The 27944-nt window shown below is 39.9% G+C and overlaps 1 protein-coding gene across 2 annotated transcripts in view; it reads left to right on the top strand.

The window, feature by feature from the left end:
- Nucleotides 1-27944, top strand: part of LOC108024731 (serine-rich adhesin for platelets) — a 52358-nt gene that overhangs the window by 12654 nt on the left and 11760 nt on the right. Inside the window, exons 2-4 of one of the 2 annotated variants that reach the window (XM_044095614.2) lie at nucleotides 3379-3441; nucleotides 10323-10364; nucleotides 21729-21925. In XM_044095614.2, the coding sequence (XP_043951549.1) occupies nucleotides 21763-21925 (163 nt within the window). In that variant the 5' untranslated portion in view covers nucleotides 3379-3441; nucleotides 10323-10364; nucleotides 21729-21762. The remainder of the gene's footprint in view (nucleotides 1-3378; nucleotides 3442-10322; nucleotides 10365-21728; nucleotides 21926-27944) is intronic. The other variant, XM_050888504.1, reaches the window with a different exon arrangement.

Here is a 27944-nt window from a genome sequence, read left to right as displayed (position 1 = left end):
AGAACACACCTGGGGGCCAGGCCATAAAATGTCCCATGCAATATTTATGCCGGCCCCGTTAAAAAAAGGGATCGGAAAATATTTGTATCTAGTGAGCGTTTTGAGAGTCTGCATTCCCCGCCTGCCTCGCATTTCAGCAGAGACATTCAATCTCAGCCCGAGTGCGTGGCAAGAGGGATTGCCGGGGCTTACGGGGCCCCAGCTGCTCCGGAAGTTAGCCAAGTCCAGTTCTTGACCCCCGCACTAGAGTCCTGGAAACTGTTGCTGCATGCCACATGGCAGACGGACTCACAGACATTCGCATTCGCATAGTTTTGCGGCCTGCATGCCAAAAAGGTGCTCGCTCCCAGGACCTTCGGCAGGAAAAAGATAGCTGCACGCATACCCCTGCCATTGTGGGCACAAAAGCACTGAAAGCACTGAAAATTCGGTAGATTTATAAAAAATAATTTAACTAATTTATGATTCAATAAAACTCAATCCATGCAAGCTTAATTTATTAATAAAATACCGAAAAGAATAAAAAGAAGCCCACCATTTAAATAAAAACTTTTTTAACTTTTTTTTTAATAAATCAAAACAAACTATTTATAGGTTAAAAATATGTTTTTGCATTTTTCTTCTACATACCTTTTATATTTTTCAGTGTACGGGAGTGTCATGTGTAAGTGACTTGCCCCAATTTCATTTCCATTGCAAACGCGTGTGGGTCATTGCAGTTCAAGCGGCCAAATAAAATTTCTTTACAACTCACTTAGGGCTCTTGCTTAGTATTCAAAGCCCTGCATTCGGGGGAAATCACTTGGATTGTGATGGCCGGCGATTGCAGTGCATCTCCCCAGTCACCTACAAGTATTTTCCTTCGCTTTTCCTCCGCTTTTCACGCACTCGCCTTGGCAATCTCAGCCTTCGATTATGGAACGCTGCATACTTTGGCGAACAGGCATGCACAAAATGTCAAAAATATGCTATGGGGCCAGTTCGTGTGCGTATCTCAGGGCCTGTGTGGGTGTATCTGTATCCATGGCCGTACCGTATATAGATAGTATAGTATGTATCTGCGAAATTGCCTACCGAAACTCATTTTTTGCGCTTTCCGGCACAGACGAGAGTCAGTCAATGATACAAACAACAGACGGCAATGGCAAATGGGGAAAACAAGGGGAAAAAGTCGTAGCCGAAAGCCAAAGCAATGCAATAAACGTAATTACAATTGAAACGTCCCTGGATGAGAGAGTTGGTTACTGGGCCCAGGCCAATAACAACAACATGTTTGTCAACTGGCATGCATTGGAATTTATCAATAATTCCCATTCAGACAGCCCCGGAGTCCGTTCCTTTGGCAATTACACACACGAACTGGTCCAGGACCCAGACTCCTTTGAGTACTTCTCTTTTTTAAGGTTCCAGTACAATGTCCAACGAACGTGTTCATATCCCTACCGAATTTCCCACTGTCCGGCCGTATTTCATTGAATTGCCCGCAGTTATGGCCCCCTCAGTGACTCTGGCTTCATCTCGATATCCAATTTTACATATTTCGAAAAATAAAGACAATTTATCTACCAAGTACTGGGTTCCTCGGAGTACTTCCGTTTAAAAGAAAACATTGTTATACGCATTTCCAGCCATTTTTCATTTCTACATCTTGTTTACAAATATATTTAGAGTAGGTACTCATGCTGTAAAAGCATGATAAATATTTGGTTGCAGTTTGTACAATTTGCAATTAATATTGGTCAGTACGGGAAGCACTTACTCACAATGCTTTAAGCCAACTATATTCAGTGGAGAGGGCTTGTCAAACTATTTATTTGGCCTCAAATGTGTGTGTTTCCTTGACTTGGCAAGAAAGCAATCTTAAATGCTAGGAACAATTTTTATTACTCTGCAAGTTCTTTAAAGTTGGGCTGAATTTTTGTTGGCCGGTGGCCTCGGACACTCGGTGCTGCATTGATTCAGGAAATTCAATTAAAATTGCTGAGAATGCTGCCAATTGTTTGGCGGGATTAGAGAGATCGAGATTGAAGGCATTCCAGGCGAATGTCTATGGCTTTAATCACCTCCTTTGGGTTTTCAACTCAATAACTTAATTCGAAAAGCGCATTTGCACTGGGGCGAACTTACATTTTCCCTTTGGGGGAGGCTGTTTTTTAGGCTTTTATTTGTTTTCAGGGTTTCTTTAAAGTAAATGCTTAGATAAATACTTAGAGAATTAAAGTGTATTAAAATCTGATACTAAGAACAAATGGTATACTACCTAATATAACAAATTATTCTTTTAAAATATATTTATGGGTAATAAAGGACACATTTTAATACTTTCCGGCACTATGTAATTTTTTTAAATGTTAAAATTTTCCGCAGTGCCTTAAATATTGTTCCTGGCAGTGGATGTTGCTGCTGCGATTGCTGCAACTGCCAGATTTTCGCCTGCGGCAGCTGACAGGCAAAGGTGGCCAGCAATGCAGCCAGCCACCGCAAACATCCGCGGGCAACATGGCCAAGTTTTCGGGCCAGGATCCAGGGAAGGGCGGATGCACTGGGATGGGTGCGGGGAACAGGCCTACAATGCTGGCCAAGTGAAAACAAGCGTGAACAGATCCCGCCCACAACAAAAAACAGGATGCAGTGCTGCCGTGCATCCTGCGCCTTTGGCGGTTGCCTTACTGTACTGCCCCAAACTGCGACTGCCACTCGAATTTTGAATTACGGCCAGGATGGGCTGGCTGCGTGTTTAGATCCACTTCCCGACTGCCTTTGAAAGTTTTATGCCCTCGCCATCCGCCATTTGCCCGCCAACTTTGCAACTGTACATAAATTTAATTTCGTTTTATGAGGAGGCCCAGCTACATCTTTTAGAACTTATGGCACACGCACACCCACAAGGACACTCGAATGCACTATAAATGTGCAGAGAAAAACTACTTTAAATAACAGTTTTTTATCTCTATTCAATTTAGATACGAAAACTAAATACCATTTTTTATTCTTCAAGCAAAGTAATCTACTGCCAATTAAATATACTTATGACGACTTTTGTTTCAAATCCTCGAAACATGCCAAATAGTGTCTTTCTATTAAACTATTTTCATAGTCCTAGCAAACTTATATAATTTAAATAAATAATTTTAAAAATCATTTTGTTTTTATAACGAAAAAATCGTAAGAAATGTATCTTCCTTAGTAAAGTCTCACATTATTTGTTCTTAAGTAAGTAAGAATTTAAGTATGATGGAACTGACTTTAAGTCCGAAAGAAGTTACTTGTTGTAAGGCTTATTATGGACTTTAAAATTAGTTTTTTATCAATTGTTTTTTCTCCGTGTACGCACCACTAATGCAATTTTATTTCCCGCTCCGCCATTTTTCATTGCAGCTAGCCCTTGGCCATTTTGCAGAGTTTTCTTTTGGGGCGGCGCTTTTCGGGGAAACTGTTTCGGTGAGTTAAGTATGAATTATGTTGTTTTAGCGCGTCGCTTCTGAGTTTGAAAACTTATTGAAATATGCGACGGCCGTGGAAGAGGAAACTTGTGTGTGTCCTTTCGGGCTTAATTGAAAGTTCGGGCCCACTCGAGCGATATGGCGATGGCAATATGGTGTGGTGGCAGTGGAAAACTTTTACCTGGCTGTAAATTAGCGACAGCTGCTGGCCCAAAAGGTAACTGAATTTCCCTGGGCAGCCGTTCAATTGAATTTACACACTCACACGCCACTCACACCGCAGCCACACTGCATTCACACTCGCATTCACATATTCACCTTTCGTGCGGCCACAAAATGTTTGTCAATCAGATGATGTTCGTTCGGAGGGGAGTGAAGAAGTCTGCGGCTGACATTTGGAAAACCGAAAATCACACTCACCATCAGTCACATGGAAAAGTTCTATCTTCATCTTGAGAACTTTTCACGCACAACAAATTTTTTGGGTAGTGGAAAACAAGTTGGAATAGAGGAAGTGAAGAGCAAAAATCTAACGAACGCCAGAAATCTTTTGCAGCTGCTCATAAAAATGTCAGAAAATGTCCCCCATCCGCTGGAGTTGCAGTCGCAGTCGCCGTTGCCGTTGCTTTTGTGAGCAATTTGTTATTCGATTTTTACATGGCCATGCAAAACTTGAACAGTGGCAAACTTTACTTCACTCCGGCGGCAGAAGGAGAAATAGAAGATGTGCCACTGACTTGGCTGGCACCACGGAAATGGCTTGAAATTGTCAGCTGCGCAATGATGCACATTAAGTGTCAAGTGCCAAAAGTTGTTGACAACAAAAGCAACAGCATCACATCATGTCATTCGCCCCGAGAAACTCACTCATAATATTTATTTATTCTCTCCGCCACTCGGCTCATTCGATTTTTGGCGATTTCCAAACGTGCCGCCTTTGTGTAAACAAAATTCCACAATGCCAAAAACCCCGCCCACTTGTGGTTAAGGCCGCGGCACAACAATGGAGAAAAATAAGGCCACGATGTGTCGCCAATCTGGATACTTATATTTCGTTTGCAAATTCACTTAGAAAAGCTGGCGAAATTCCACGGAGTTTTACGTGCTGCACTTTGCAGTGATGGAAGTTTGTCAAAAATGCAATATGTTGTTATTACTTCTTGGCAACTGGCGTTGCATTTGGATTACATGTTTGTGCCGGGCAAACACGGCAAGCAGTTTTCATTTTAAACTGATGCATTTTCATCAATAATTCAAAAAAGATGTGACAGCGAGTGAAAATCACTTTTCGTCCCCGGCACAAACATGAGTTTTCCCTTGCACTCGTTCCTTCCAAGTTCATTCAATTGGAAAAGTTGTAAAATCAACAAGTCATTGGCAAACAGCGGCCCAGACGACAGCGCAAAAAACATTGCTGTTAAAATATTTTGCTTATTTGCATACAGAAATACACACAGTGCAGTGAGAAAGAGATAAAGCGGGGGGAGGGTGTTGAATAAAATACATACAGAAAAATATTCAAATATTTTTCAAAGGTTTCAGAAATACCAATCGATGTACCTAAAGGTATGCAACAAAAAAATTAAATTGATTGCTCCATACTTTTGGACACCATTGTCAGTGTTTTCTCAACCAACTCATAAAAAAGCCTAAATCAGGAGTGTCCTTTACCAGATAGAAAAGATGGTATGCAGTCTTTCACCGAATCCAAAATATTGTTGCATACTTTTAGACTCCTATCTCATTTCAAAACCATAGTGATATTTTTGGCACCCTTATAAAACTTGCTTTTAGAAACATTTCCAAATAATCTTGAAGAAATATGATTATTATTTTATCGTTCGATATAGTTCGATATAGAAAAACCCTGATTTACATACCATTTTTCACCGTGCTAACAAGTTCCGTGGGTAAGCAAACAGTTGTTGCCGGGACTGGGAAATGGCTCCGGGTGGACTGAGCGCCGGAACGCAGGACGACAGGACGGACAGGCAGTCAGTCAGGTGGCTGATGCTGCTCAAGTGCTTGAAAGTGTTGCCATGGCTGCCAGCAGTGCAGAAATAACTATATTTAGAACCGGAAACGGAACCGAGCGCATCCATATGTGCTCGTGTGTCTGCGTGCGGAGCAGCTGCAGCTTTTCTGGCAATTGAAACTGCCGGGATTGTGTTTGCTATTGGAAAACGTACACGAAGGCAGCTGAAGAGGATCGAAAATAGCACCCAGTCCGCCCCCTTTCATATCCGGTGAGGATATTCCCGGCGAATGCCAGCATCAAATGAGCCGAGCAAAGTCAAGCATATTTCTCAGGGATTTGTTTAGTAGTATTGAAGCCGTACGCTTTGTTAATTCAATTTCCCTGCCAGAGCTTAGCGATATTAAGCAAACTAAGCGCAGTGCATTGAAATCACTAAGCCCATTCACATATCACGTATACGTAGTGTGTGGCACAAACTTTTGTTTCGCTAAATTGAGTCATGACAATAGATTTCGGCCAAATCTGTGCTCTCTTCAAAATAAAACAACTTGAGCATTTGAATATTTATTTATTTACCAAACCACGTCTATGCATTTTTAACAAAATAATTAAATTTATGTGACTTTAAAGTTATCGATACTAAAAGAGTTGGCTTACAAAAATATTATTTTCACTTGTTTTTTAAAAATTCTATAAGTAAATAAATATATTATTTTCATAAAATGTATAAAAAAAAATTTCAGTTAGTTAGCAAAACCATTTTTAAAACTTTTTAAAGCCCAACGTAACTGCGGCTAAAATGGCAACTAACTTTTTGCAAATGCCAGGCGGCCGGACGGCGAACATTTTTGCAATTCTTGTGCAAATGATGCCCTCCGGAAGCGCCGGACACATGGCTCACGGCGTACACATAACAGATCTGCCGTGGAAAACTGGAAAAGAGGGGAAAAACAGGGAAATCGGGAAAACAGGCGGAAGCCTCCGAAAACGGGACCCTGCCTGGCGTATCCGCAGAATCAATGTTAAGCTTGTAACGTGCAAAAGTTAATGCCCCAGCCTGGCCAAAAGAGCAGCAAAAACTGACCACACGGGGCCGGGGCCAAAAGCGCAACTAAAAAGCCAAAGCGGAAAATGGCCCCAAAACAACAACATGCTGCTAAATAAATGCATCAAAAAAATGAATAACAAAAACAGCAACAAATAAATGCACAACAAAACCAACCGCGAAAATAATCAACGAGACGTAAAAATGCTGCCATATTTAATAGGAAATTGTGTGTGTGCAAGAGAAACAATGAAACTGCAAAAATTATAAATGCAAAAACGATGCTCAAAACTCCATGAAAACCGAATGAAAATCGAAAAACCAAACTCCGCATGAATAGATATTGCCTCTCTATGTATACATCTGCATGTTTGTAAATACATATGTATCTGGATGACAGACTGCGGCGCACAAGGGTTCTCAAAAAGCGCAGCTATCGTGTACGGTTTTTGGCTACACCACTTGACTGCCATTGTTTTTGGCCGCCATTGTTGCATTTCTGTTGTCATTTTTAAGCCAATTTCCGTTCATTTTGACGCTTCCGCTGCGCTTTGCTACACCCAAAAATATATATTCTTTAAACGATGGTTTCGGTTATGACTCTGGCTTCGCCTCGGTGGTCTGGCCTTTCACGCCACCAGGGATCCCAATAAATTCTTTTAACTACACGGATAAATCGCTTAATTTTTCTAAAAATAAATAATTTGTTGTTTGTCAAAATGTGAAATAAAATACTTTGAAATGCTAGGCAAGTCCAATCAAATTGTCTGTAAATTGCAATGACATTTCGAAAAAGAGGCCATGATAAACATTTTGCCAGAGCAATAAAACACTCGATTGGATTACTTAATTTCATCTGAGAAAGCCAGTGACTGAATGGAAATTATTTTCCTTCTGTGTCCCTTCTGATTTCTGTTTGCCGATTATGGAAACTAATTTGCCCAATGAAAAATAGTCCAAGGACTAAAATTCAACATAAAAATGTATGATTTTTTGCTAACACAAAAATAACCCAAAGGCAGATATGTGCCGATCTATATGCATGGCTGACAAATATACACATATCAAGTTTATTTTACCCCATTGCACTTTATAAAACCTAGCAAAATTCAAACAGCAAATGGAATGGATGGCGAGCGTTATTATTTATGGAAAAGCCGCCTGCATGAGTAAGCAAAAGGCCACAGAACCAGATTTAATTGTTTGTTTCTGATTCGTAAGGGAGTTGGCAAAAATTCACTTAAAAACTTAAAGCGCACATTGAAGTCCAGAAAATAAAATTGTAGCATAAAAACATTTTTCTAAGACTGCCTAAGTTAATTGAAGTATAAGTTGCAGTTTTAAGCATTATCTTCTTTAATTGCTGAAAGAAGAAGGATTTATTGTACCATTTTTACTTGTAACTATGAAGAAATACGAAATATTTTCTGAGATTTAATTCTGATGATACAGCTTTAATTAACAGCTTTTCTCTATGTGCTCACTCTCAGGGCCAGAAAAAATGGAACTGAGCCATACACAAAAGTGCCAACCGCCATCAGCCAGGGGATGCACTGTTGTTGGCCCAAAAATAGGCAGTATTTGTTAATATTTTCTGCCGATAGCCGATGACAGTTGCCGGACAATGTCAACAAGGCCGGCGAATTGCATAGGTCGCTGAAAATGGCAATATGTGTGGCCCATTCAGCCGCAGGGCTTGGATGGCATGGGATGGATCAGGATGGTTTGGAGTGGGATAGAATGGGATGGGGGCCCTACATATGTGGCACACAGTTGTCACGCTGTTTGCCGGATAACCGTTATTATATCCTACTACGACCATGTGTTTGCACGGCCCCGTTTGGACTTCGATCCATTTGACATTATGACAACGCATCAGCGGGTCGAGTTGGTAAACTTTCACCCACGCATGGCTCGGCAATTTAATTCCCGGGCTCAGCCGAGAGCCGAGGTCGTTGCGATGCTCATCACCTTTGGCCGGACAGTGCAACTTTTTAATAAGCTCGATTTGGTGCGTTTTAATTAAAAACTGTGCACAAAACTGCAGCGCATTTACACGTGGAAAAATTCGAATCGAGATTTTAAACAATCTTTTTAGGGTTCAAAAAAGTTTGTTAAATGCTAGAAAATACAAGGCATTGCTTTCATAATACTTAAATCTTAAAAAACGCTATAAAAAATCTATTTTATAATTAATACTAAACGAGTTACGACTTTATCGCATTTTTTCAAGTACCAAATGCAGTGCTGCAGAATGCTCACCAACATTGACCCCCTGGCAAAATGTGGGCCAGCAGAGCATTAAAGAAATTTCATTATTGCGCCAGATGGGCGGCGATCCAAAACCTTTGGTTGGGTCCAATGTTTGTATTTCCCACACACGCATGTGCATATGAAGGCTTTATTATTCCAGTTTTGACGGAAAGTTTCGCTGCCCCATTAAAACCGAAAGCGAAACATCTGTGTGTTGTGGGGCAAAGAATTTTAATAATACCTACCATACCATAATGAGATGCAGTTTGAAGGGTATTTTATTGAAAAAATAGAGGAGAATAAAAACAGTTTGTGGCACAGGGAAAGGTGCAAAAAGTTTATTAATTTCCCCAGCCAGCGGATATCGTTGCCTACTTATGCGCGCACGAGCAAGACAAATAGGGGGTGGCCCCAAAAACAACCCCTAGAAGGCACACATGTTGGGCAAATATTATTGCCTTGTATTTCATTTTTATGTTGACTTCTGTCTCAGCTCGCAGGAACCCAAGCCACCGAAAAAAAACGTTTATTTGGCGTGTTGCAGCAACACAAATAATTGTCGAACAGCATGTTGCACGCGTGAATATGGCTCTGCGCTGTGTCTCTGTGATTATTTACGATTGTCGTAAGAAACTTGAATAAAAATTAAGTATACGCGGCGTTGTCACGTCAGAAACTAATGAAAACTCGCTCAAGGCCTCTGGAATGAACGGTTCGCAATTTATGCTGATGGAAAACTTTAAACGATAAACCATCGATAAAAACCAAACGCTGTTAGTTTTTCCGGAAAATTCAAACGGCAACAGCTGGGCGAACATGGCAGACTCAATGTATATATTGGGCCACCCATATAGGTGCACTGGAAAAAAATCAAAACAAATGTAATGATCAATTTAAATATAAAAATAAGATACAATAATACCCGAAGACTTATAATTTTTCAGTTTTTCCAGCTTTTAAATGCCTTTTTTGTATTATAGTACCCTGCATTATTTTTTCCTGTGCACCTATATTCGCCTATCTATGTCTCTATGCCATATACCAAAAGTTAGCTGCCGAATAGAAAAAAAAAAACGACGAACCGCTGCTCAGGAAAACTCGCTGATGCTCCTGCTGCCTTTGCCTGCCAGTGTCCATGTGCGCGTAAAGTCCATTAACATGAAAGGCAAACAAACAGGCAGCCAGGCCAGCGCACACTTTTGGACACTTCATAAACAACCGGGCACCCAAAAAAAAAAGTGCCTGAAAACAAAGCAAACCTCTAACAAAAAAAAAGCGAAATTCCAGCTACAGTTTGCTGGCGAAAAAAACTATCCAAGGAAAATGCACACATTTTGAGCTAGAAATTTTGAGGCGGGAATTCGATATTTTGCCGCAACGCAACGCAACACAAAACCGAAACCGAACTACAAAATTATATTAATTGAAGCATACCGAAGGGGAAAATGTAGTTCTAGAAAATACCTCACCTGGACTCGAATATTAATTGCGATTGCAGGAAGGAATGCGAGGCGAGCAAACAATGTCTAATGCAAGCCACTTGATTAAACGGAGCCTGTAATTTTACGTTGAGAACTCATCAGTGAATTTCCTCTTGTTTCAGGTGTCGGATATTGAAGAACTCCCAAGGTTGCAGGCCAAAAAGGTAAGAGAGCCCAGGGGCTAATTGAAGGGGAGTCCGAGGAGGGGGCAACTGGGGCAAATACCAGGAATCCGGACAATTATTGTAGGCCAGCATTGGTCGGGTCACGCCTTTAAGCCAATCAACTAAATCAACAATACGCATACGCCATGTGTGCCAAACACACAGAGAGATACTGGCCCACACAAACACGCTGACCCGACACGAAAATTCAAGGCTTAAAATCTAACCAAATAAAGGGATTGTGCGATTGTGAGGCCAGCAGACTGACAATTATTATGGCAAATGTTTTTCGGGGCTGGTTTTCGGGGGGCATTTCATTGAATACAATGGCATTAACAACAATAACAAAGATGCGATGCGCACACAATCGAGCAAATATTTAGTGAAGGGAAATAATTTCTAATAGGTTTTCCTTCCAATTGAAATCGGATATTATGTCTGGATGAGGGTCCCTGTGCGTGGCTCTGTGTGTGTAAGTGGCTGATTGTGTTTACGCAATGTTTGTTAGAATTACACACAACTCCATGCAAATATTTGCCCTTCCTTTGGTTTTGGCCCACAACTTTTTAATTAAATATATGTATATATATGTGATAGCTAGCTGCTAAGCGATGGCTTGATAATAAAGAGTTTATTGTTTCTCCATTTGTATTAGCTCGGTCTTTAAGTTGCCACAATCATTAGCTATGCAAAGCACATGGTGGCCCGAACTAATTTCCATTGGCGCAAAGTAAACGAAGACCAAGAATTAAACCCACCACTGGATGTTAAAGTTTTTCCGGGCCACTGCGAAATTAAGCTGTTGTCCCAGAGCAGGAAAAAAAGAGAAGGGGAAATGATTGTGAGCAAATAGTACGGGCTGCACGAAGTTTCTTCTTCAGCTTGAAGGAACTCTGCTGCACACACGTGTGTGTGTTTATTTCACACCTGAAGTGTGATGAAAATATGACAACAGAACAGAGGCACATCCCACCTGCAGACAGGTGCCGAGTGAAAATTCACCACCTCTCTCTCGGCATCTTGAACGTGTGACTGTGGGGCATTCGTGCTTGAAGAGCTTTCCCCAGCTCTCTGCAAACAAACATAACTTGAAGCCATCCAGTTTTTGCGACTGCACTTTGATAAACATCAACATAGAAAAGGTCTCTCGGAATATGCTGATTTTTCTCTCAGAAAAATGATAACAAAAAGTGTGTCTTCACATCGTCAAAGGTTAAGCAGGCTTTCGAAAACTGACGTTTTATGATATGTTCAAGAATTTAAATAGCCCATTTGCCATCTAATTAAATCTATCTTAAATTAATTTTTCATAAATATGGAAATGTTTTTTTTATTTCCTTATAAATTAAAATTTCTGGAAAAAAACAAAGTGATATTGATAATTCCAAAAAATTATTTTCCAAGTGCAGAAACCTTGTCTTTAACCCCACATCCTGGGCATCAAAATCACCATTGTCGTTTCTGGATATCAATATTGTTTTCTTTCATCACCGACACTTTGATTGAAAATGCAAATCGCAAATAGTTGGCAAATATGAGCAATCAGTTCGGAACTTCATTCCACGCACTTTGCCCTTGTGCAATAGTTAGCAGCCCTCGAATCCTCTCCCATTTCCTGACACTCGAATAAACTTTGCCCCTTCATCGTGATAATCAACTTAATCGACAGCATTCCATTGCAGACATCCAGAAATCTGACAAGTCACCAAAGTTTACCCAAACTTACGAGCCTCATATTATATTATATTATATCCCCCCCACTTATAAGGCATTTGCCTGATCATCCAATGGGAACTATATGTACACACGTGCAATAAGGCAAAAATGCTCATTTAATGTTGTATGAGAGCAAATATTTTTATGGCCTTGACAAATCAGTTTTCCTGGTATTTTTTTTATAATAAGCAGCATGACAAAACGCCAAACTCACCCACACAAAAGTCAATTGATTGGGGAGCTGACGAAATTCCTTAGGGGCAGAGGGCGAAGCTCGATGGCAAAAAATAGAAGCCGTAGCCGTGCAAAATTCATTCATACATGGCCCGGATTGATTTTGGGAACGACAAAAAGCACCACAGCAAGTCGGCACTATATATGGATATCTACAGTGGTGGTCAGGCACATATTTCTATAAGATATTTATTGTTTTATAATATTTTTTAAAGTTTAAAACAAATTCCTATTGATGCGCAATTTTTGCCATTTACCACAAATATAAATAAAATATCAATCATCTAAATATATCAATTATATACTAAATTCATTTTAAGAATTAATTTACACTTTTTTGTGAGTTAATAAGACAGTTTCTGAATATTTTATACATGGACATACTCTTGTTTGAGGCCCTCTTCTTTACTTTGAACACTATTATTTCTCCCTCGACTGTGCAAGGTCCCTGGATATATTTCAAACACACTCACGGGCCGGCGAAGAAAAGAGCAAATTTCGGGTGCCTTTTGTGAGTTGGCTTTCCTGTTGCGACAACGACACGGCATTTATAAAAATCATACGCCCCGTTGTACCAGCAGCACACGGCAAAAATGTTGGCCAGGACAAAGGCAAACGGCAATATATTCGTATCGCTTGTCAGCCAACATGTTCGCGAACGATTTCCGCATACGTAATGTCGACTCTGACAAAAACTGTCACCTTCTTGAGGGGAGGGAAAGATGGCTCTGGCTCATAAAAACACTGGCTCCTTGGATCTGCAAGCGTTCGAGGTTCGACGTTGGAAGCGCCAAATCAGAATGAATCCCCATCATTAACAGGCCTAATCCACTTGCCGGCGGTGCGCTGAAGTGTGAAGGATCCGCCCAGTTAAGCAAATCACTTGGCCATTGTCTGGGCGGCTTCCACTTTGCCAACTCGTGCCGCTGATTTGGCCATAATTGAAGGTGGCAGGTGTAGCCTAATGCCAAGCCAAACTCAATTTATAAAATATTATTTAGGCAAAAAATGCTCTAAATATGATTGATTAGGGCTAAGAGTTTGTTCGGTATTGGGAACTTCTATGAATGACTTCTTAAAATAAAGTATTTTTCAAGGAAAAATAAAAAACTTTAAAAATTCAACAATGTGTTTAAAGATAGAATGCTAAAAGGCTGTAACTATGTACACAAACACTTCGCCGCTACAACTAAAAGCAAACAATTTCTCAATTTCAAAAATATCTACAAAATTAATATATATTTATCTCTAAGATTTTACTATTCCCATTGTTATCAGAAAATATCTTAAGTGGTTTTGACCAGGCTCAACCAGATATAGAGTTGTTAGCCAAAAGGCAAGTTAAGATAAAAGGCAGCCACTCGGATGGCGTGAAAAACTACCATTCAATTTGGCGGAAGCTCCGCCACCCGAAAAATACCTGTTCAAAGTTGTAAGAAGTTGTCGTTCGGCAGCGCTTACACCTACGAACACATAAAACGCACGTCAAATGCGACAGGAAAACTTCAGGACTACAGGACAATTGAGGGGGCGTGTGTGAGTGTGTGGGGCGTGTTCTTGGACAAGTCCTTCAATTGCTGTCGGAAAAAACTTGGCCCAATTTAAAAAAGGTAAAAAAAAAGAGCGGAAGAAGCGAGAGATTGAAACAGAAGTGCACAGAGAAATAAAATGCAATTTAATTTAGTATTTAATGGCCAGGAAAACTGAAATATATTTGATATTTTTTAAGGAAATAAATTAATTAATAATCAACTTCTATTCGTAAAACTCTTTTTATTTCCGAAGACAGTTCCTTGTTTTTCTCCCAGTGTAGTGCCCGAAAGAGATCAGGTATTAGTCACGCCCTGACAGATTCCGGCCAAGTTGGAGTGTCTTTCGGCAATCGCTCCTCGTCACTTGGCAACCATTTCGAGACAGAGACTGTCAATCAGCACCGTCTTTTTGTTGGATTTGCTTGTGTTTTCAAGGCAAAACAACCAAAAGCAAGCCAAACAAACCAACTAATTGGTTGAAATGCAGAGCGGAGCAGAAAAGCAAAGTAAATTTTTTGGGGCTACCAAAAAGTTTCACGCTTATTACACCAAAAGCAAAACAAAGGCAAGTGGTGCGCGCGAAAAAAAGCTGAAGAAAAAGCAAAAATGGTGTTGAGAAATTCATGATTCATTAGGAAAGTCAGACCAGCGCAAGTGGATAACTTTTCAGCCACGTCTATTGCACCCACTGGCAGTTGCCTTGGCTAATTTAAATTCTTTTGGCGCCGCCAAAGACGCAGCCACCGCACCACCGACGGCGACGGTGTCCTATTGGGAGTAGTCGGGCATGACAGCTCCTTAAGCGCCTGAGTGATTGACATCAAAAAGGTCTAGAGCGGCATGAGCAGATATATAATGAACGTACATGCACAGGGAGAAAAAGCGACTCAAAACGAGGCGAAATAGAGCCTAAAACAACAGCAAATATGTTAGGCCCCTTCAACTAAAACATCAACTCCTATTAAGTAAATTTTTGTTTCCTTTTTTTCTTTTTTTTCTTTTCATCAGAGTTTTTTGTATGTATATGTGGTTTTTATAGTAAAAAATCATAAAGTCATTTATAAAGGATAATTTCCAATATTTTATTTACAATTTCCCCAAATATATTACCTTTATTTTCGCTATCCCTACAAGCCCTTTAAATATTTGATTACCATGCAATTTCTTAGCATCTGTTGATACATATTCATAATACTTTCCCCCAGTGCACACATGTACGCCGGTTTTTGGGGTATATAATTAAAATTGCGCATCATTAGGAATTCGTAAATTTTGCTAAACTTGTTGCCAAAGTTTAAACAGCCAATGCTCCTAGATTGAATGAGAGGGCAGTTTTTCCAAGCGGTTTTTCGAGATGTCCGCACTCGAAAATCCCTCAAAAGGAAACTTCCTTCTCCTAAGCCCACTAATGATATACAAAAATAAAGCCGCCTAGAGATGAGGGCCAGACACGCATACTTTTCCCCCAGGTTGTTAGGGACGACGCTCTCTCGACACTTGTTCAAAGGTAATTTAAAAATATAAAGGCGGCATCGAAACGCAAACAATTCTTCAGGTTTCCCGGGACGACAACAAAAGGCTCCGCAGTTCTCCACAATTTTGGGGGGCAATCAAATATTGTGCGAAATGAAAGTCCAACCCAAAAACCAACCCAACGGAATCCCGGAACCCAGAACCATCCCAGCCTGACAAGCGTCTTAAGCAACTGGCTAACAAATCTCACTAAATGCCAAGACAAAAGTAAATGAAATTGCACTAAATCTAAGGGGAATTTGTCTTGAGGAAATTTCAACCTTTTGGCCCCGGCTCGGTGGGGTTTCTGGGGATTTTCGCGGGGCTTCTTGGGGTCGGGCGTCGTCAAAAAGGTACGAACAGGCCTAGGCCAAAGTGATAAACCGTTTCCACTGACATTGCATATAAATCTGCGACAAAGTTGCGTCTGCCACGGATAGCTCCAAAATCGTGCCGGATTTGTCACGCCAAATCGCTGGAAACGCTTTGGCCTTGTTTATTCCCAACTTTCCTCCCACTCTCCCCCAATTTTAGCTAACGAAATTCGCACAGCAACAACGAGATGGAGAGTCGTAAATCTTTGAGTAGCTTATCTCCAACAAAACTGTGCGCTTTTTTTCTTTTAATTCGCTGGGACAAAAATGTATGCAAAACAGGGGCAGGAAAATCAAGAAGAAATGTAACCGAAAAATGCACAGAGAAAATGCTAAATGTTTATTTAAAATGAGGCACATGTTCTGAGCGCCGCGGGGGGGAAGGAATATTATTTATAGAAGAAAGTCGGGGTAGCAGCTCTGGAAATTAGGTTAGCAAAGACAATGTTTCACTTTCCGTTTCCGTTCATCCCTTGGCCAAAAACTTAGATCAACAACTTGTAAGCCGCTTTTCACTCGACACCCGCACCAAAGAAAAACAAAAGCCAGCAATCCGCTTTCACATTTCCCAGCCATTTATCATAAAATGCCAACACAATGCCACCGATATGCAGGCAAACCCAAATTCGAAGATTATGTCTTCAAGTTGATAAACGAGATGTCACCGAAAGTATTTTGTGTTGTAGTCTTAACACCTCGCCGAATCGCATAACAAATTGGTTTATTAAGAGGGCCCAAAATGGCGAACAACATCAAGGTTTGACAACCATCTAATTTGCCATTGTTTTAGTTGGTAATTAGGCTGGGCGCGGAGAAGAAAAATCAAAACAAGAAAAACAAAACAGTGTCAAATCCGCAGCAGGATAATTTGATGAATTCCATGACTCTTTGATTTGCCAAAAATAATTGCATGCAAATTTATTTTAATGCATATTTACCCGCGTAATTGCTGCAAATTTGCGTTTCATTTAATCGGCATTGTCGGAGGGTCTAGAGCAGACAAAAAGAACAACAAGATATTATTTGGTAAATGGAAGGGGTCGACCAGGGAAATACCTTGTAAATTGTATGGATTTTTAACAGGTTCTAAGTGCAGATTGGAAGGAAGGAGGGAATGTAAGGTATTATTAATTATTATTTTAAAATGTTTCATAAAATAGTTAATATAAATAATATATAAAATATGTCAAAAATCCCTATTTTTATTTATTTAGATTTTTAGAAATGTTTTAAAAACAAGCGCTAAAATAAATAATACATTAATATTAACAGAGTGCTAAGTCTTAAGAGTTTCTACAAAAAATATAGACCTACTTAACCGATAGATTTTAATCACATATTTTAAACATATTCTCACCATATATCTTTATAAACATCTCCATAATACACCCCTTCTTCCCCTTGCTGGGCAGTCAAATGGCGACCATGAAAAAGCGGCAAACAGATTATAACTCCCGACTGACATTTGGGGACTTTATTATTTGGCCATTGAAAAATGCGAGACTATCCGCGAGGGGTGGTGTTTTTTCCGCCGCTGTGGCTTTTTCGAGCGGTTCGGCACGAGGGACCCAAGTGGATTTTAATTTTTCAAAGTTAAACAGCGTCGGCGACCCTTTTTTTCGTTTTTTTTCTTTTTTTGATTCGCCGAAGGACCGCTTGACTGGTCACCGGGAATTGTGGACTGAGCCATGTTTGCATGAATGTCCCGGCCGGCCTGGCGCTTTATTGTTTACCTCCGCGACTTTGCACTGATTGATCCCTTGGGTGGCTCAGCACGCCCCGATTTCGCCGGGCTGCTGGGTGTAATTCATTTCGCTTTTTGATTTGCGATTTGTGCCCGGGCGAAAGCATCAAATTGTCACGTAATTATATTTGCGTTAATGATGTTTTCGGCCCGTCGCGACGCGTCGCTTTTGGCCAGCGGAAAAGTCAATTAATATTTTTGGTGAATGTACAACAATTTAGACCGTTGCGGCGCTGCTCGACTTTAATTAAAATGCTTCTGGCCGCCGTTTCAATGCATGCTGGGATTTTTAATTTTCATTGAAATCGTGACAACCGATTTTATGTTCTCTCTCTCCCTCGTTGTTTGCATTTCTTTTTGTCATATATATATGGTTGTTTTTGCGGGCACGCGACTTTAAAAAGCAGCCACCGGACTTGGCCGTAATGGCCAGAAAAATATTTGCCCATTAAATTATATAAGCCTTAAGTGGCTGTTAAGCTCACTTTAATTTTATCAGGCAAAACTTGTTTTTGTTTCGTTCCGATTTGCATTCGCCTGAAACCGAGCGCGATATTAAATGCAAATTAAGATTGTCTGGGGCTTATTATGTCACAAATAAGATTACCGATTCATGGTTAATTAGTCTGGCAAATTATCGAAACTAGGGTAGATATTTCTGAATCCTTTAAACCGATATTTACAGATCTTAGCTATTCAAGAAAATAACTTAAGCTTAATCACAACTACTTAACAATCTGACAAATGAGTAAACAACCCATAAATAACCTTTTAAAATCCACTAGATACTTTTAAAAAGCCAGAACTTTCATGGGGCATTTAGTTGGGAATGTCTTCAAACTATTTATTTTTATGTAGATTTCATTGCTCGACAAGCTCATATCAGAACAATTATGGCACAATTGTTTTAGCTTTGAAGTGAAAATGCCAACAAGCTGAAATAACATAACACAACTTGTTAATAGACAACTTATCCACTCACTCTTATATTAAGCATTTTCAATTTTCAAGTTGTCCGACACTTGGTTGTCATGTTCGATGGGTTGATGTTGTTCTAAACACACATTCTACATACCATATAGATTTCTTATATGCAAGGGTGCCATTAAAGATGTTCTGCACTTATATGTCTGCTCACGTGTCATGTCAACTTGGCTGCAGTTAAGTTGAGCTAAAGACTCCCTACACAGGGGAAAAATTACAATGCAAATGGCCATAACACCCATGGTTTATGGGGGAAATAAAAATATTAAAATCACATTTTCAGTGGTCAACAAATCGATGTGGCCATAACTGACCAACTTCTTTATGCTCCAATTATAGACTATTTATCATAAATTTTATTTTGATTAAAAGTAGGCACTAAAAAATTACACAGAGATAAAAACAAGGATTTATTAGCTTTTTCCTCTGCAGACAGATAGTCTGTGGCATTGGTATGAATTACTATTAATGGCGAGCAGTATAAATTGAATTTCATTACATGACGACGTCAATTAAAAGCATGTAAAACTCAATCGGGAATGACGTTTTTTAAATGCAGCCAAGCCATCATCAAGGAGAATTCGAATACGAATCTGATTCGAAATCAGGGGCCCCGGGGAAATAATGGGCGGTGGTGGTCGGCGGGACATTGACGTTGGCTTAATGAGTCGGCAAATGGCTGATAAAAATGCACAGTGAATATGAAAATCGCTGGCGCTGACACTCGTGACGTCGTGACGCGGCGCAAAGTTCTCGAAACTGACAGGAAACATTGATAAAAGTGCCAACTGACATTGCGTAATGATGATGCGCCTTAATAGCCGGCTCATTAAACCAGGCGTGCATTTAAAAAAAAAATACAGACAAACAACAAACAGTATAAATAAGCAAAGAAAAAAACGCTTTAAATGAAAAATCACAATGCAATGGAGCAACAAAAAATGATTTAACATACATCATGGCGAAAAGGAAGTTTTTTAATCAGACCCACTGCACTCGCCAGACTTCACATTCGGCTATATTAAAAATCTAATTAAAACTTAAACAGAATTCGGTATTATACAGAGGCATTTTCGCAGTAAAAATTCGTTTAAGCTAAAAGCCCATTAACAATTATGACTTTCCTTTGCCGCCCAAGCAGTTGAAACTTGAAAGCAGGAAAGTGCGCTGCCAGTGACGCAGCCTCTGCCTTTTTCTTATCCCCCCACCACCACCCCTGGACTTTGTCATAAGTCGTCGACTTGCCCGATTCACGAACTACTATAATACTATATATATAAAATATATACATTATATTTCTCTCGCAGCAGCAGCAGCAGCAACATCGGTAGCAACAACGCTTTGGCTCTGCTTCATTTTCAGTTTTACTTTTTCAAGTTTTAATTCTTTGAATTTTAATGACTTCTCGTAATAAGTTTTCATTTCTCATAATTTCTTGGATTAATAGAATCTCAGCAGTTTTATGTGTATGGCTGCTGCTGGCCGACTCCATGTAGAGCAACTTTAAGTTCTATGACCGTGGGTTCCGTGCGGATTTTCAGGTCGATTAAGGTGAAGTGGATCACGATTAAGCAGTAGGGAAAGGTCTAGTTTTGGTAGAATATTTTTTTCGGCTTAGGTGGTGTTATTCTTAAGATGTTAGATGATGTCATATACCTTAAAAGAGATTCTGTTGTTACTTTCTAAGACAAATATAAAAAATAAAAATATAAAAAAGTAGTCTTTATTCAGTATCAAACTGTTGCAAAGTCCTCAGTTTAAATTGATATTTCATATTTTATAGTTTACATGGCAAATAAGATTTTATGGTATCCAGTGTAAAGAACTTTTATATTCTAGATAAAGACGTTTTTTCCTACATTTATTTATTATACAAAAGTATTTTTTTTAAATATTGTTACCGTTTTAACTAAGTACAAGTATGATAGTATTAATATTCTCTTACAAGGAATGCATTTTTGGTAGCTTTATTTTAGAAACCAAAAACTTTGTCCATTTAGCACCACTGTGCCCAGCTCATTGAAAGTTTTTTGTTACAGAAGCTATAAGAAAATAGCAGAAACTATAATTATGGAGTTGACACAAAGTCAGGCAGCAGTTACAGCGACCAGTGAAAAAGCAGACGACAATAATGACTCGGACGAGTCAAGATGGGATGGATGGAGTGAGTGCAAGGGGGTCCTTGGGGCGGGGAAGCGGGACTACGGACTAGGGACTACGGAGCATGGACTATGTGGAGTCCTTGGCAGCCATGAATTCTATCAGAGGGGAAGCACTAGAAATGCATAAAAGTCGGACTGCATAAAGCGCAGCAGGACCGCAGCAGCTGACATTTATGTGGAACTGTCACTGCTGGCTTAAAGTAAACTTGGCCAGCTCCAAATGGTTGGCTAAATGGGTGCCTGGTGATGGAGTGGGTGGCCATAGGGCTGAGTGCAAGTAGGCCATGTCTTGGAAGCCCCCGGAGTCCTTGAGCAGCGTTAAATACTGGGCTTCTGATTGCACCGCTCGGCGGTTGCGGCTAATCGTAAATTCAAAAGCGGCAAAAGTGCAACAGCAGTAACAATTAACTTATTAAATGGCGGAGACAAGGCCGGGGGGAGGTGGGCATGGTAATTGTGGAAGTGAAACCGAACGAGGCGTGAAGATGGCTTCCAGGGGAGAAGAAGTGGCCGCGAAATGGAAGAGGGGACATTTCCACATGCAAAACACCTTCCTGCCCACTCCAAATGGAAGTAATTTATTTTCCTGTCTCAGGATGGGGAAATATTCACTTTCACTAGGGGAAAAATGTCTTATAAATGGCAATTATGCTGAGTATCTAGAATAAAATATGTAAAATACTAAAAAGAGAGGTAATAGTTATGTATCTTTAAAGCTTTTAATATTTTTTGGGGAATTATATTTTATATATTTATTTACAAAGCTTTTAAGCAAAAAGCTTTAAATTTTCTTTCTGCTTTGCCTCTCAAATTACAATGTAATTATTTTACAACTACTTTGTTTGCCAGTGCAAAAGACATTCTCTGATTACATGAGACTTTTGCTAATTAACGAAATTGATTTGAGTTTTATGGCGCGCAAAATTGCGATGCCTTCGAGGAGGGAAACGGCATGGGAGAACCAATCTAATTGAAAGTAAATGTTTTGCATTAAATCGACTCACTGCCGTTGAGAAATCAAACTGTTTTGCAGCGGAACAGGAGAATTTCCAGCAGATATCTCAACATTTCTAAACGTTCCTTTTTTTCCGACACTCTCTTTGCAGCTGTTGTGACATTTTTTTAGCAAAGCAAAACGCAATGGCGCCAAAGACGCCGCCATTTTCGCAGCTCGACAAAATGGCGACAAGGACATCCACATCCACATCGAAATCCAGAGCCACATCCGAGTCCGAATCCTCATCCAGTTGGCTCTGCCGCCTGCTGATATTCGGCTTTTGCATTGGCGCCGCCGCCGCACGAGGTAAATATCCATAAACATTTATACAAAAATCCATTCGCAGTTCCAACGCATAAAATGCGCCGGCATAGATAGCTTTTGTGGCTTAAAAAATACACATATTTATATATCCATACATATATCTGGAGCGTCGGGTGCATTGGACAAATGAAAACAGCAACGGCACCTGCGGCCTTATGCTGAGCAAAAACTAATTATGTATCTGTCAAAATCGAACGGACAAACAATGCCTTCCGCTTGTTTTCAGCATGTGCATCGAATACCGCACATAAATATTATTAATTAATCTGATAGTTTCGCTTTAAAAACGCCATAAAATTCAATTAAATTTATTTGCCGGGTATGAGAGAGAAATCATTGCGTTCGCCGGACATGGCTTTAAAAATATTGCACATAAATAACAAATACAAAAGATATTTTTCCATAATTTCTATATTTTAAAGCATATGAAAATATTATTTTTAATACCTATTGATTTAATTGTAATAAAAAGTCAGTTTTTAAATTATTTACCCCGGGGATTCATATCATTTAAAAACTAGCTTAAAAATTTTGGTTTTCGCACAAGGAGTAGTATATTTTACAGCTTAATGTTAAACATCAGATACAAAATCCAACTGAACGAGGATAGAGAATCCTCATTCCAACAAATTACACTTCCACCTGAATTTTCTCAAAATACTGACTCAACAACAAAATCCGCAATTCAACTGACATGCACAAAGTGGCAGAGTTCAAAAAAGAGCAACTCACCAGATACAGATATATATTTTTATCAAAATGCTGTGGCAGTTGACGTTTGAAAAAAATGGAATTGCATTTGCACGTGATACCCATGGACGGTTTTAAAATCAGAAATTCCCTGAATCGAAGATGGGCAACTGGCCGCCGAGCGGCAATCATGCGAATTTTATTGCAATATTGCGACAATTTTTATTAAAAATTTTAGAATTTTCAATTTATTTAGCACTTGCCTCGGTCGCCCGAAATTTTGCTCTTTGATTTGTTGCAGCTGCGTGAAATTTGGTCAGCAGATATTGGCCAGTAACGGAACGGACGCAGTACGTGATTTGATTTCGCTTTACATGCCGGTCTCTCCGACTCCCATTCCGTTTAGTCAGCACAGTATTGCCGCTGGCAAGTCAAAGTATTCAGTGGATACGGGAATTTGAGGGATTCTGTGCGATTTGTTGGTCATTTAAAGCGAATCGAAAGCGAATGGGAATGGGAATGAGTATCGAATGCGAGGCTAATAGAGTTCCAATTGAATGGGCCATTTCGTTGGTATTTTGTAAGCGCAACTTGCATTTTTATCGGCCGGACAGGAAAAGGTTTTTTATCTTTCAACTCAAAAGAGGAGTGGGAAAAAAATCTACAGGGACATATGGAAGAGGCCAGTCGAAGAAAATGTTGTCGGGGAGAAATAGGTATGCGAATTTATGATATGATATCATATCATACCTTTTTACTTTAAAAAACAACTTTGGTATTTTAGTTTTGTGTATCTCAATAAAAGGTTTTGAAATAGTTTTATATATTTTTAAAAACCATTATTTTTGGTACTGTAGTTTCAAGATGGATTTACCTCCCTATCACCACCATTTGTTTTTCAACTTAGTATACATCAAAAACAGCTCAAGGAACTTTCCCTTCTTCTGAATAGGGTGACTTAATTTTAGCGCAGTTTCACCTGGTTGTCCAGAGTCTTCCTTCTCGAGGGGGCGGGTCTGTCAACACCCTGATAAGTTTTGCTGCCGCTGTCACCCCTGGTTTTCATGCTTCCTGTGCCTGCTGTCCGGCTGCCCCGAGTCTCCTGTTGACCCAGGCAAATGCTAATTTTATTATGACAAATGCGCCGAGTCAGGTAGAGACTTTCCTTTTTTTAACTCGCTGCTTTGCAATCACAAGTCTAGACAACACCCAGCTCCCTCCATCGTCGGGGAGAAGCCTCATTTATTACGAACGCTAATCTAACAACAATCTGCAAAGTGCTTCGAGTCATTGGTTCGTTAGCTTTGGCTTTATAAACGACGCTGCTCCCGCACTTATCCCATAATCGGTATCAAGCTACCGTCTTACCCACAACAGCTTCTAAATCACGCCCCACGATGGGGTCTCTAATTGAAAATGATCACCGGTTTCCCGCGGACTCGCCTCGCAATTACGTGGTACTAGCTGGTCTTAGCCTAAGTAGACAGTTTGTTTGTCTGTTGAACAACATGGACACGCCTCCAATAAAGAAAAACAAACCAGAAAATTGCTGGGCGAATAAAGATCTTGCAACCAGTTGTGGCAAGAACATATACTTGAATCTTTGCATCCGCGCCTGCGTTCTGGAGCTCCTTCTGCTGGCCTCATCGGCAGTCTTCCCCCACCTCGCTTGTCAGCTCTAATCTAAATAAGCGATTTGTCTGTGCATAACTTGGGCCAAGACCAAGAACCAAGCCACATGCCAAGAAGTGCAGAGAGAAAAAGTTACCAAAAGAAATTAATCTAAATGATTTAAAATTTTTTTTTGTGAATTTAAGACTATTGTAATAAAAAAAATATTTCTTTTACATTTAATATATATTTAGATAGGATAGTAAAAATATTTCTTTCTTAATGTTTTACTCAGATATTTATTTCCCACTTCAGGATTATTGGAAATTTTTTTAAAAATATTAATATAATATTTAAACCAATAATTTTTTCTCACTGCACTTGCAACTCGAATCGCGAGTCGTTTGCGCAACTAGAAGTTAAATAATAATTTGTATAATTTATACTCGGAACTCTTTCGCTCCGCAAAGGGTGGAATTTACAAGGCGATAGCTTCTTATGGCCATCTGATTTATCGTAGCGGGCATGGAATTTCTTTTGGGCGAGGAGTTGGGCAAATAAATAATTAACACGTGCATAGTTTGAATTGCAATTTGCGACTGGCTGCTGGCATTTTTATGGCAAACTGTTGACTCTTTGATTGTCCAGCTTGAAACCCGAGATGCTGCGTTGCCATTCTTTTCCTTGAAACAGGGAGTAAAAGCACTTCCGTAAAGTTGTCAAGTGTGGGGCTTTTGTTCTGCCCAAGAAGTTCAGTGTCTGCGATGGACAGTCAAAAGCGTTTAATTGTTTATTCATGGCATTGTTTACCCAGCTAAACGAATGTTAATGACCTCTTCGAGGAATATAAATATTTGATTGTGAAAAGTGCTAAATGACAGCTCTTCAAACTCAATTTGAACTCTTTTTTCTCAGAATGCTTACAGCTGGAATTGCTTAATGGCGAATAGATAAAGTGCAATTCCTATATATTGCATTTCTGCTAAATAACCTTGACTTAACCACATGAGTGTCCCATAAAATGTAGCTAAGGATGGTATCCCTCAGTCTGTGGGAGTTTTATTATTATTGACACAAAACTAATGCAATAGAAAAGTTTGGTCTGACATAACCATAACCAGGACAAGAACAACTGCAGCTGCCACAGCAGTGGGCAAGGATTTAGGGTTTCATCAAGTGGCGCCCGCTGCGGCAGCTCGGCTTTGATTGTCGCTCTCCAAGTTTGCCAGCTTGCCACAGCTGACTGCGCCAACAAATTCAACTAATTGTCAGCAATTCATTTACAGAACTGTATGTAACTTTGCCTCCGACTCCTTTGTCGTGTACTTCTGTAATTGCTACAGCACAAAAGTCCCCGCGCCTCGAACCTACACCCACCTACATCACCGATTTCCCACATCCTTTTGTGGCTTGTTCCTCGGTTTATGTTTAACAGGCTTGGATAGATGGGGATTTCGGGTATTTATTATAGCAATACAGAATTACATAGGTGGAATTTTATGCTTAAAATTGGGTTTCTAGCCACTTTTGATTCATAAAAAAATGATCACATTTTGGTACTGTGGAAAAAATAAATATATATTCATAAACCTTTTTTTAGGATTTCTAGATTTCTAAAAAATGGAAAAGATAGAATACATAGGCAAGTAAAAAAGGCAAGAAACTAACTAGTTTGGCCTTGATTGTCATTGATCTTCTATTTTTTTAAATATTAGATATACAAATATTGTTGGTATTATCCAGAAAAGATACTTTATCCTCCTTGTTGTTTCCGTTAGTATCTTTTATTTTGAAACCTAAACTTTTAAGGTAATCCCTACTTACATGTTAAATTTGGCAATCTTTCAGTTAACTTCAGCTTAAATTCCAGAAGAGCTTTTTAATTTAGTTCATTGTTTCCATCGATAATCGACAGAGTGCAGTGGAAAATCGTTTTCCCAGAAAGGACTTCAGACTCCTTCGCAGGCGTTTTCCTTTAAACCGTGCCGCTCTACTTGTGCCCATGTACATGCTGTAATTGTTATTATTCTGCTGGTATTGCAGCAGCTTAATTGAAAATATTGTGTGTGTCTGGCGCTTTTGTTTGGATGTGTTTAGCTATAGCCGGGGGCCTCCTTGTGCGCCACTCCCTAAATGAAATTAATTGAGGACCCCGGGGCCGAGCGGGCACACACTCCACTCCCCCCAATTGGCAACTAAAGTTGCGCCATACATATGTAACTTTTTATACGCCCAATATCCGGGGGCTATTGTTGCAGTATAGCCAAACTAGGGGTGTATGCCATGCCGCACAGAAGGGGTAATAAAGAAATGGTGTCGGCCTACTCCGATGCTTGAATACAATAGCTGGCAAAGTTGATCAATTGTTCCGGGGCATGGCGCCTTCTTGGGCATATGTTCGCCCTCTTAAAGGCAATTATATTGGAACTTTTGTTTGAGTTAACTGACCGAGAAAATTCTGCGCAATTTATTAGCCATTAATATTGTGGCATTTCAAGGAAAGGCAAACGATTTCCAAATAGAGCCTCATACAGGTCCCAATAAAAACTTGCAACTTCATTAAAGTCACGATATCGACATTGGATGGCAAATGTATTGCTTATACCCGGGAAAGTATGCCCCGACAAAGTATGTGGGTGCGGAAGTGGAGCACGAAGCCCTCCTAATGACATTAGTTTTCACGCAATGTGATTAACTGTCTGAGTAAATTGAGCAGCAAACAAAACATCAAGCTGCCTGGCACACAATTCATTACCTGACCACCTCACCGCCTATATATATATTTGTATATATCTTTGGAGCAGGTGGAGGGCACACGAACTACCTGCTAACACGCCATAATCCCACGGCAAGGACATAATATAGGTCGGGGGCAGGGCAGGATAACTCCAATGATAATAATGCAGCCCCAAGGAGCTCAGCAGCGGCAAATGAAGTAACTTGGCCAAGTGACTGGATAACCGGACACCGAGTTAAGTCCCGGCTAAGACGAGCACGTTCCACTTCCGAGGAAGCCCCGGACTGACCTTCACCTTTATGGGGTTTTTGTGGCCCACTCCCACAGCCGCCCACTCATCTGCCACCCACTGTAAAAGCCTTTGCCGCTGCTTTCATCATAATTTCAGTTAGCTGGCAGAGCAGAGTAGCAAAATGGCCAACATTGTCTCTGCGCGTGTCCTTTTATGAGGCCCGTTGACATTGTAGTTGTGTGCGTGTATCTTTATGCAATTAAATTAAATATTAAACTTAATTACACTGGGAAACTAACACGCCGAGGCAGCAGCAGCACCAGTCCTTCGTCCTGTCAAATTTGCCCAGCACCAGGCCTCAATAATGCAGCCAGGAATGTAGGAAATAATGAAAGTCAATTGTCAGTCGGGCCATCGCTAGATTTTTGCCCCCACCTCCTTGGGTGTCCTGCGTCTTGGGTCCTTTCGTCCTGGCCAGAAGACTTGGCTCTTATCGTTGCTGCACTGAGCGTAAAGCAGTCTATAGTAAGAGTATTGCAAATTGCCATTCCATTAATAGTTTTTTTTTTCTAAAAAACTATATTAAATAATATAAAAATATAAAATTTAATTAAATTCTTTGAAAGCGTTTTTTAAAAAAATTCATTATGAAATATTCTATTTATTTAAGTGTTAAAATAAAATTCATTTGCTTTTAATGTTTTACCTTAATTAAAGTATTTGAAATTACT

The sequence above is a fragment of the Drosophila biarmipes genome, chromosome 3R (genome assembly GCF_025231255.1).
Source record: "Drosophila biarmipes strain raj3 chromosome 3R, RU_DBia_V1.1, whole genome shotgun sequence".
Lineage (NCBI taxonomy): Eukaryota > Metazoa > Arthropoda > Insecta > Diptera > Drosophilidae > Drosophila > Drosophila biarmipes.
The sequence above is the reverse complement of the archived record's forward strand: the minus strand, read 5'-3'. Positions and strand labels throughout refer to the sequence as shown.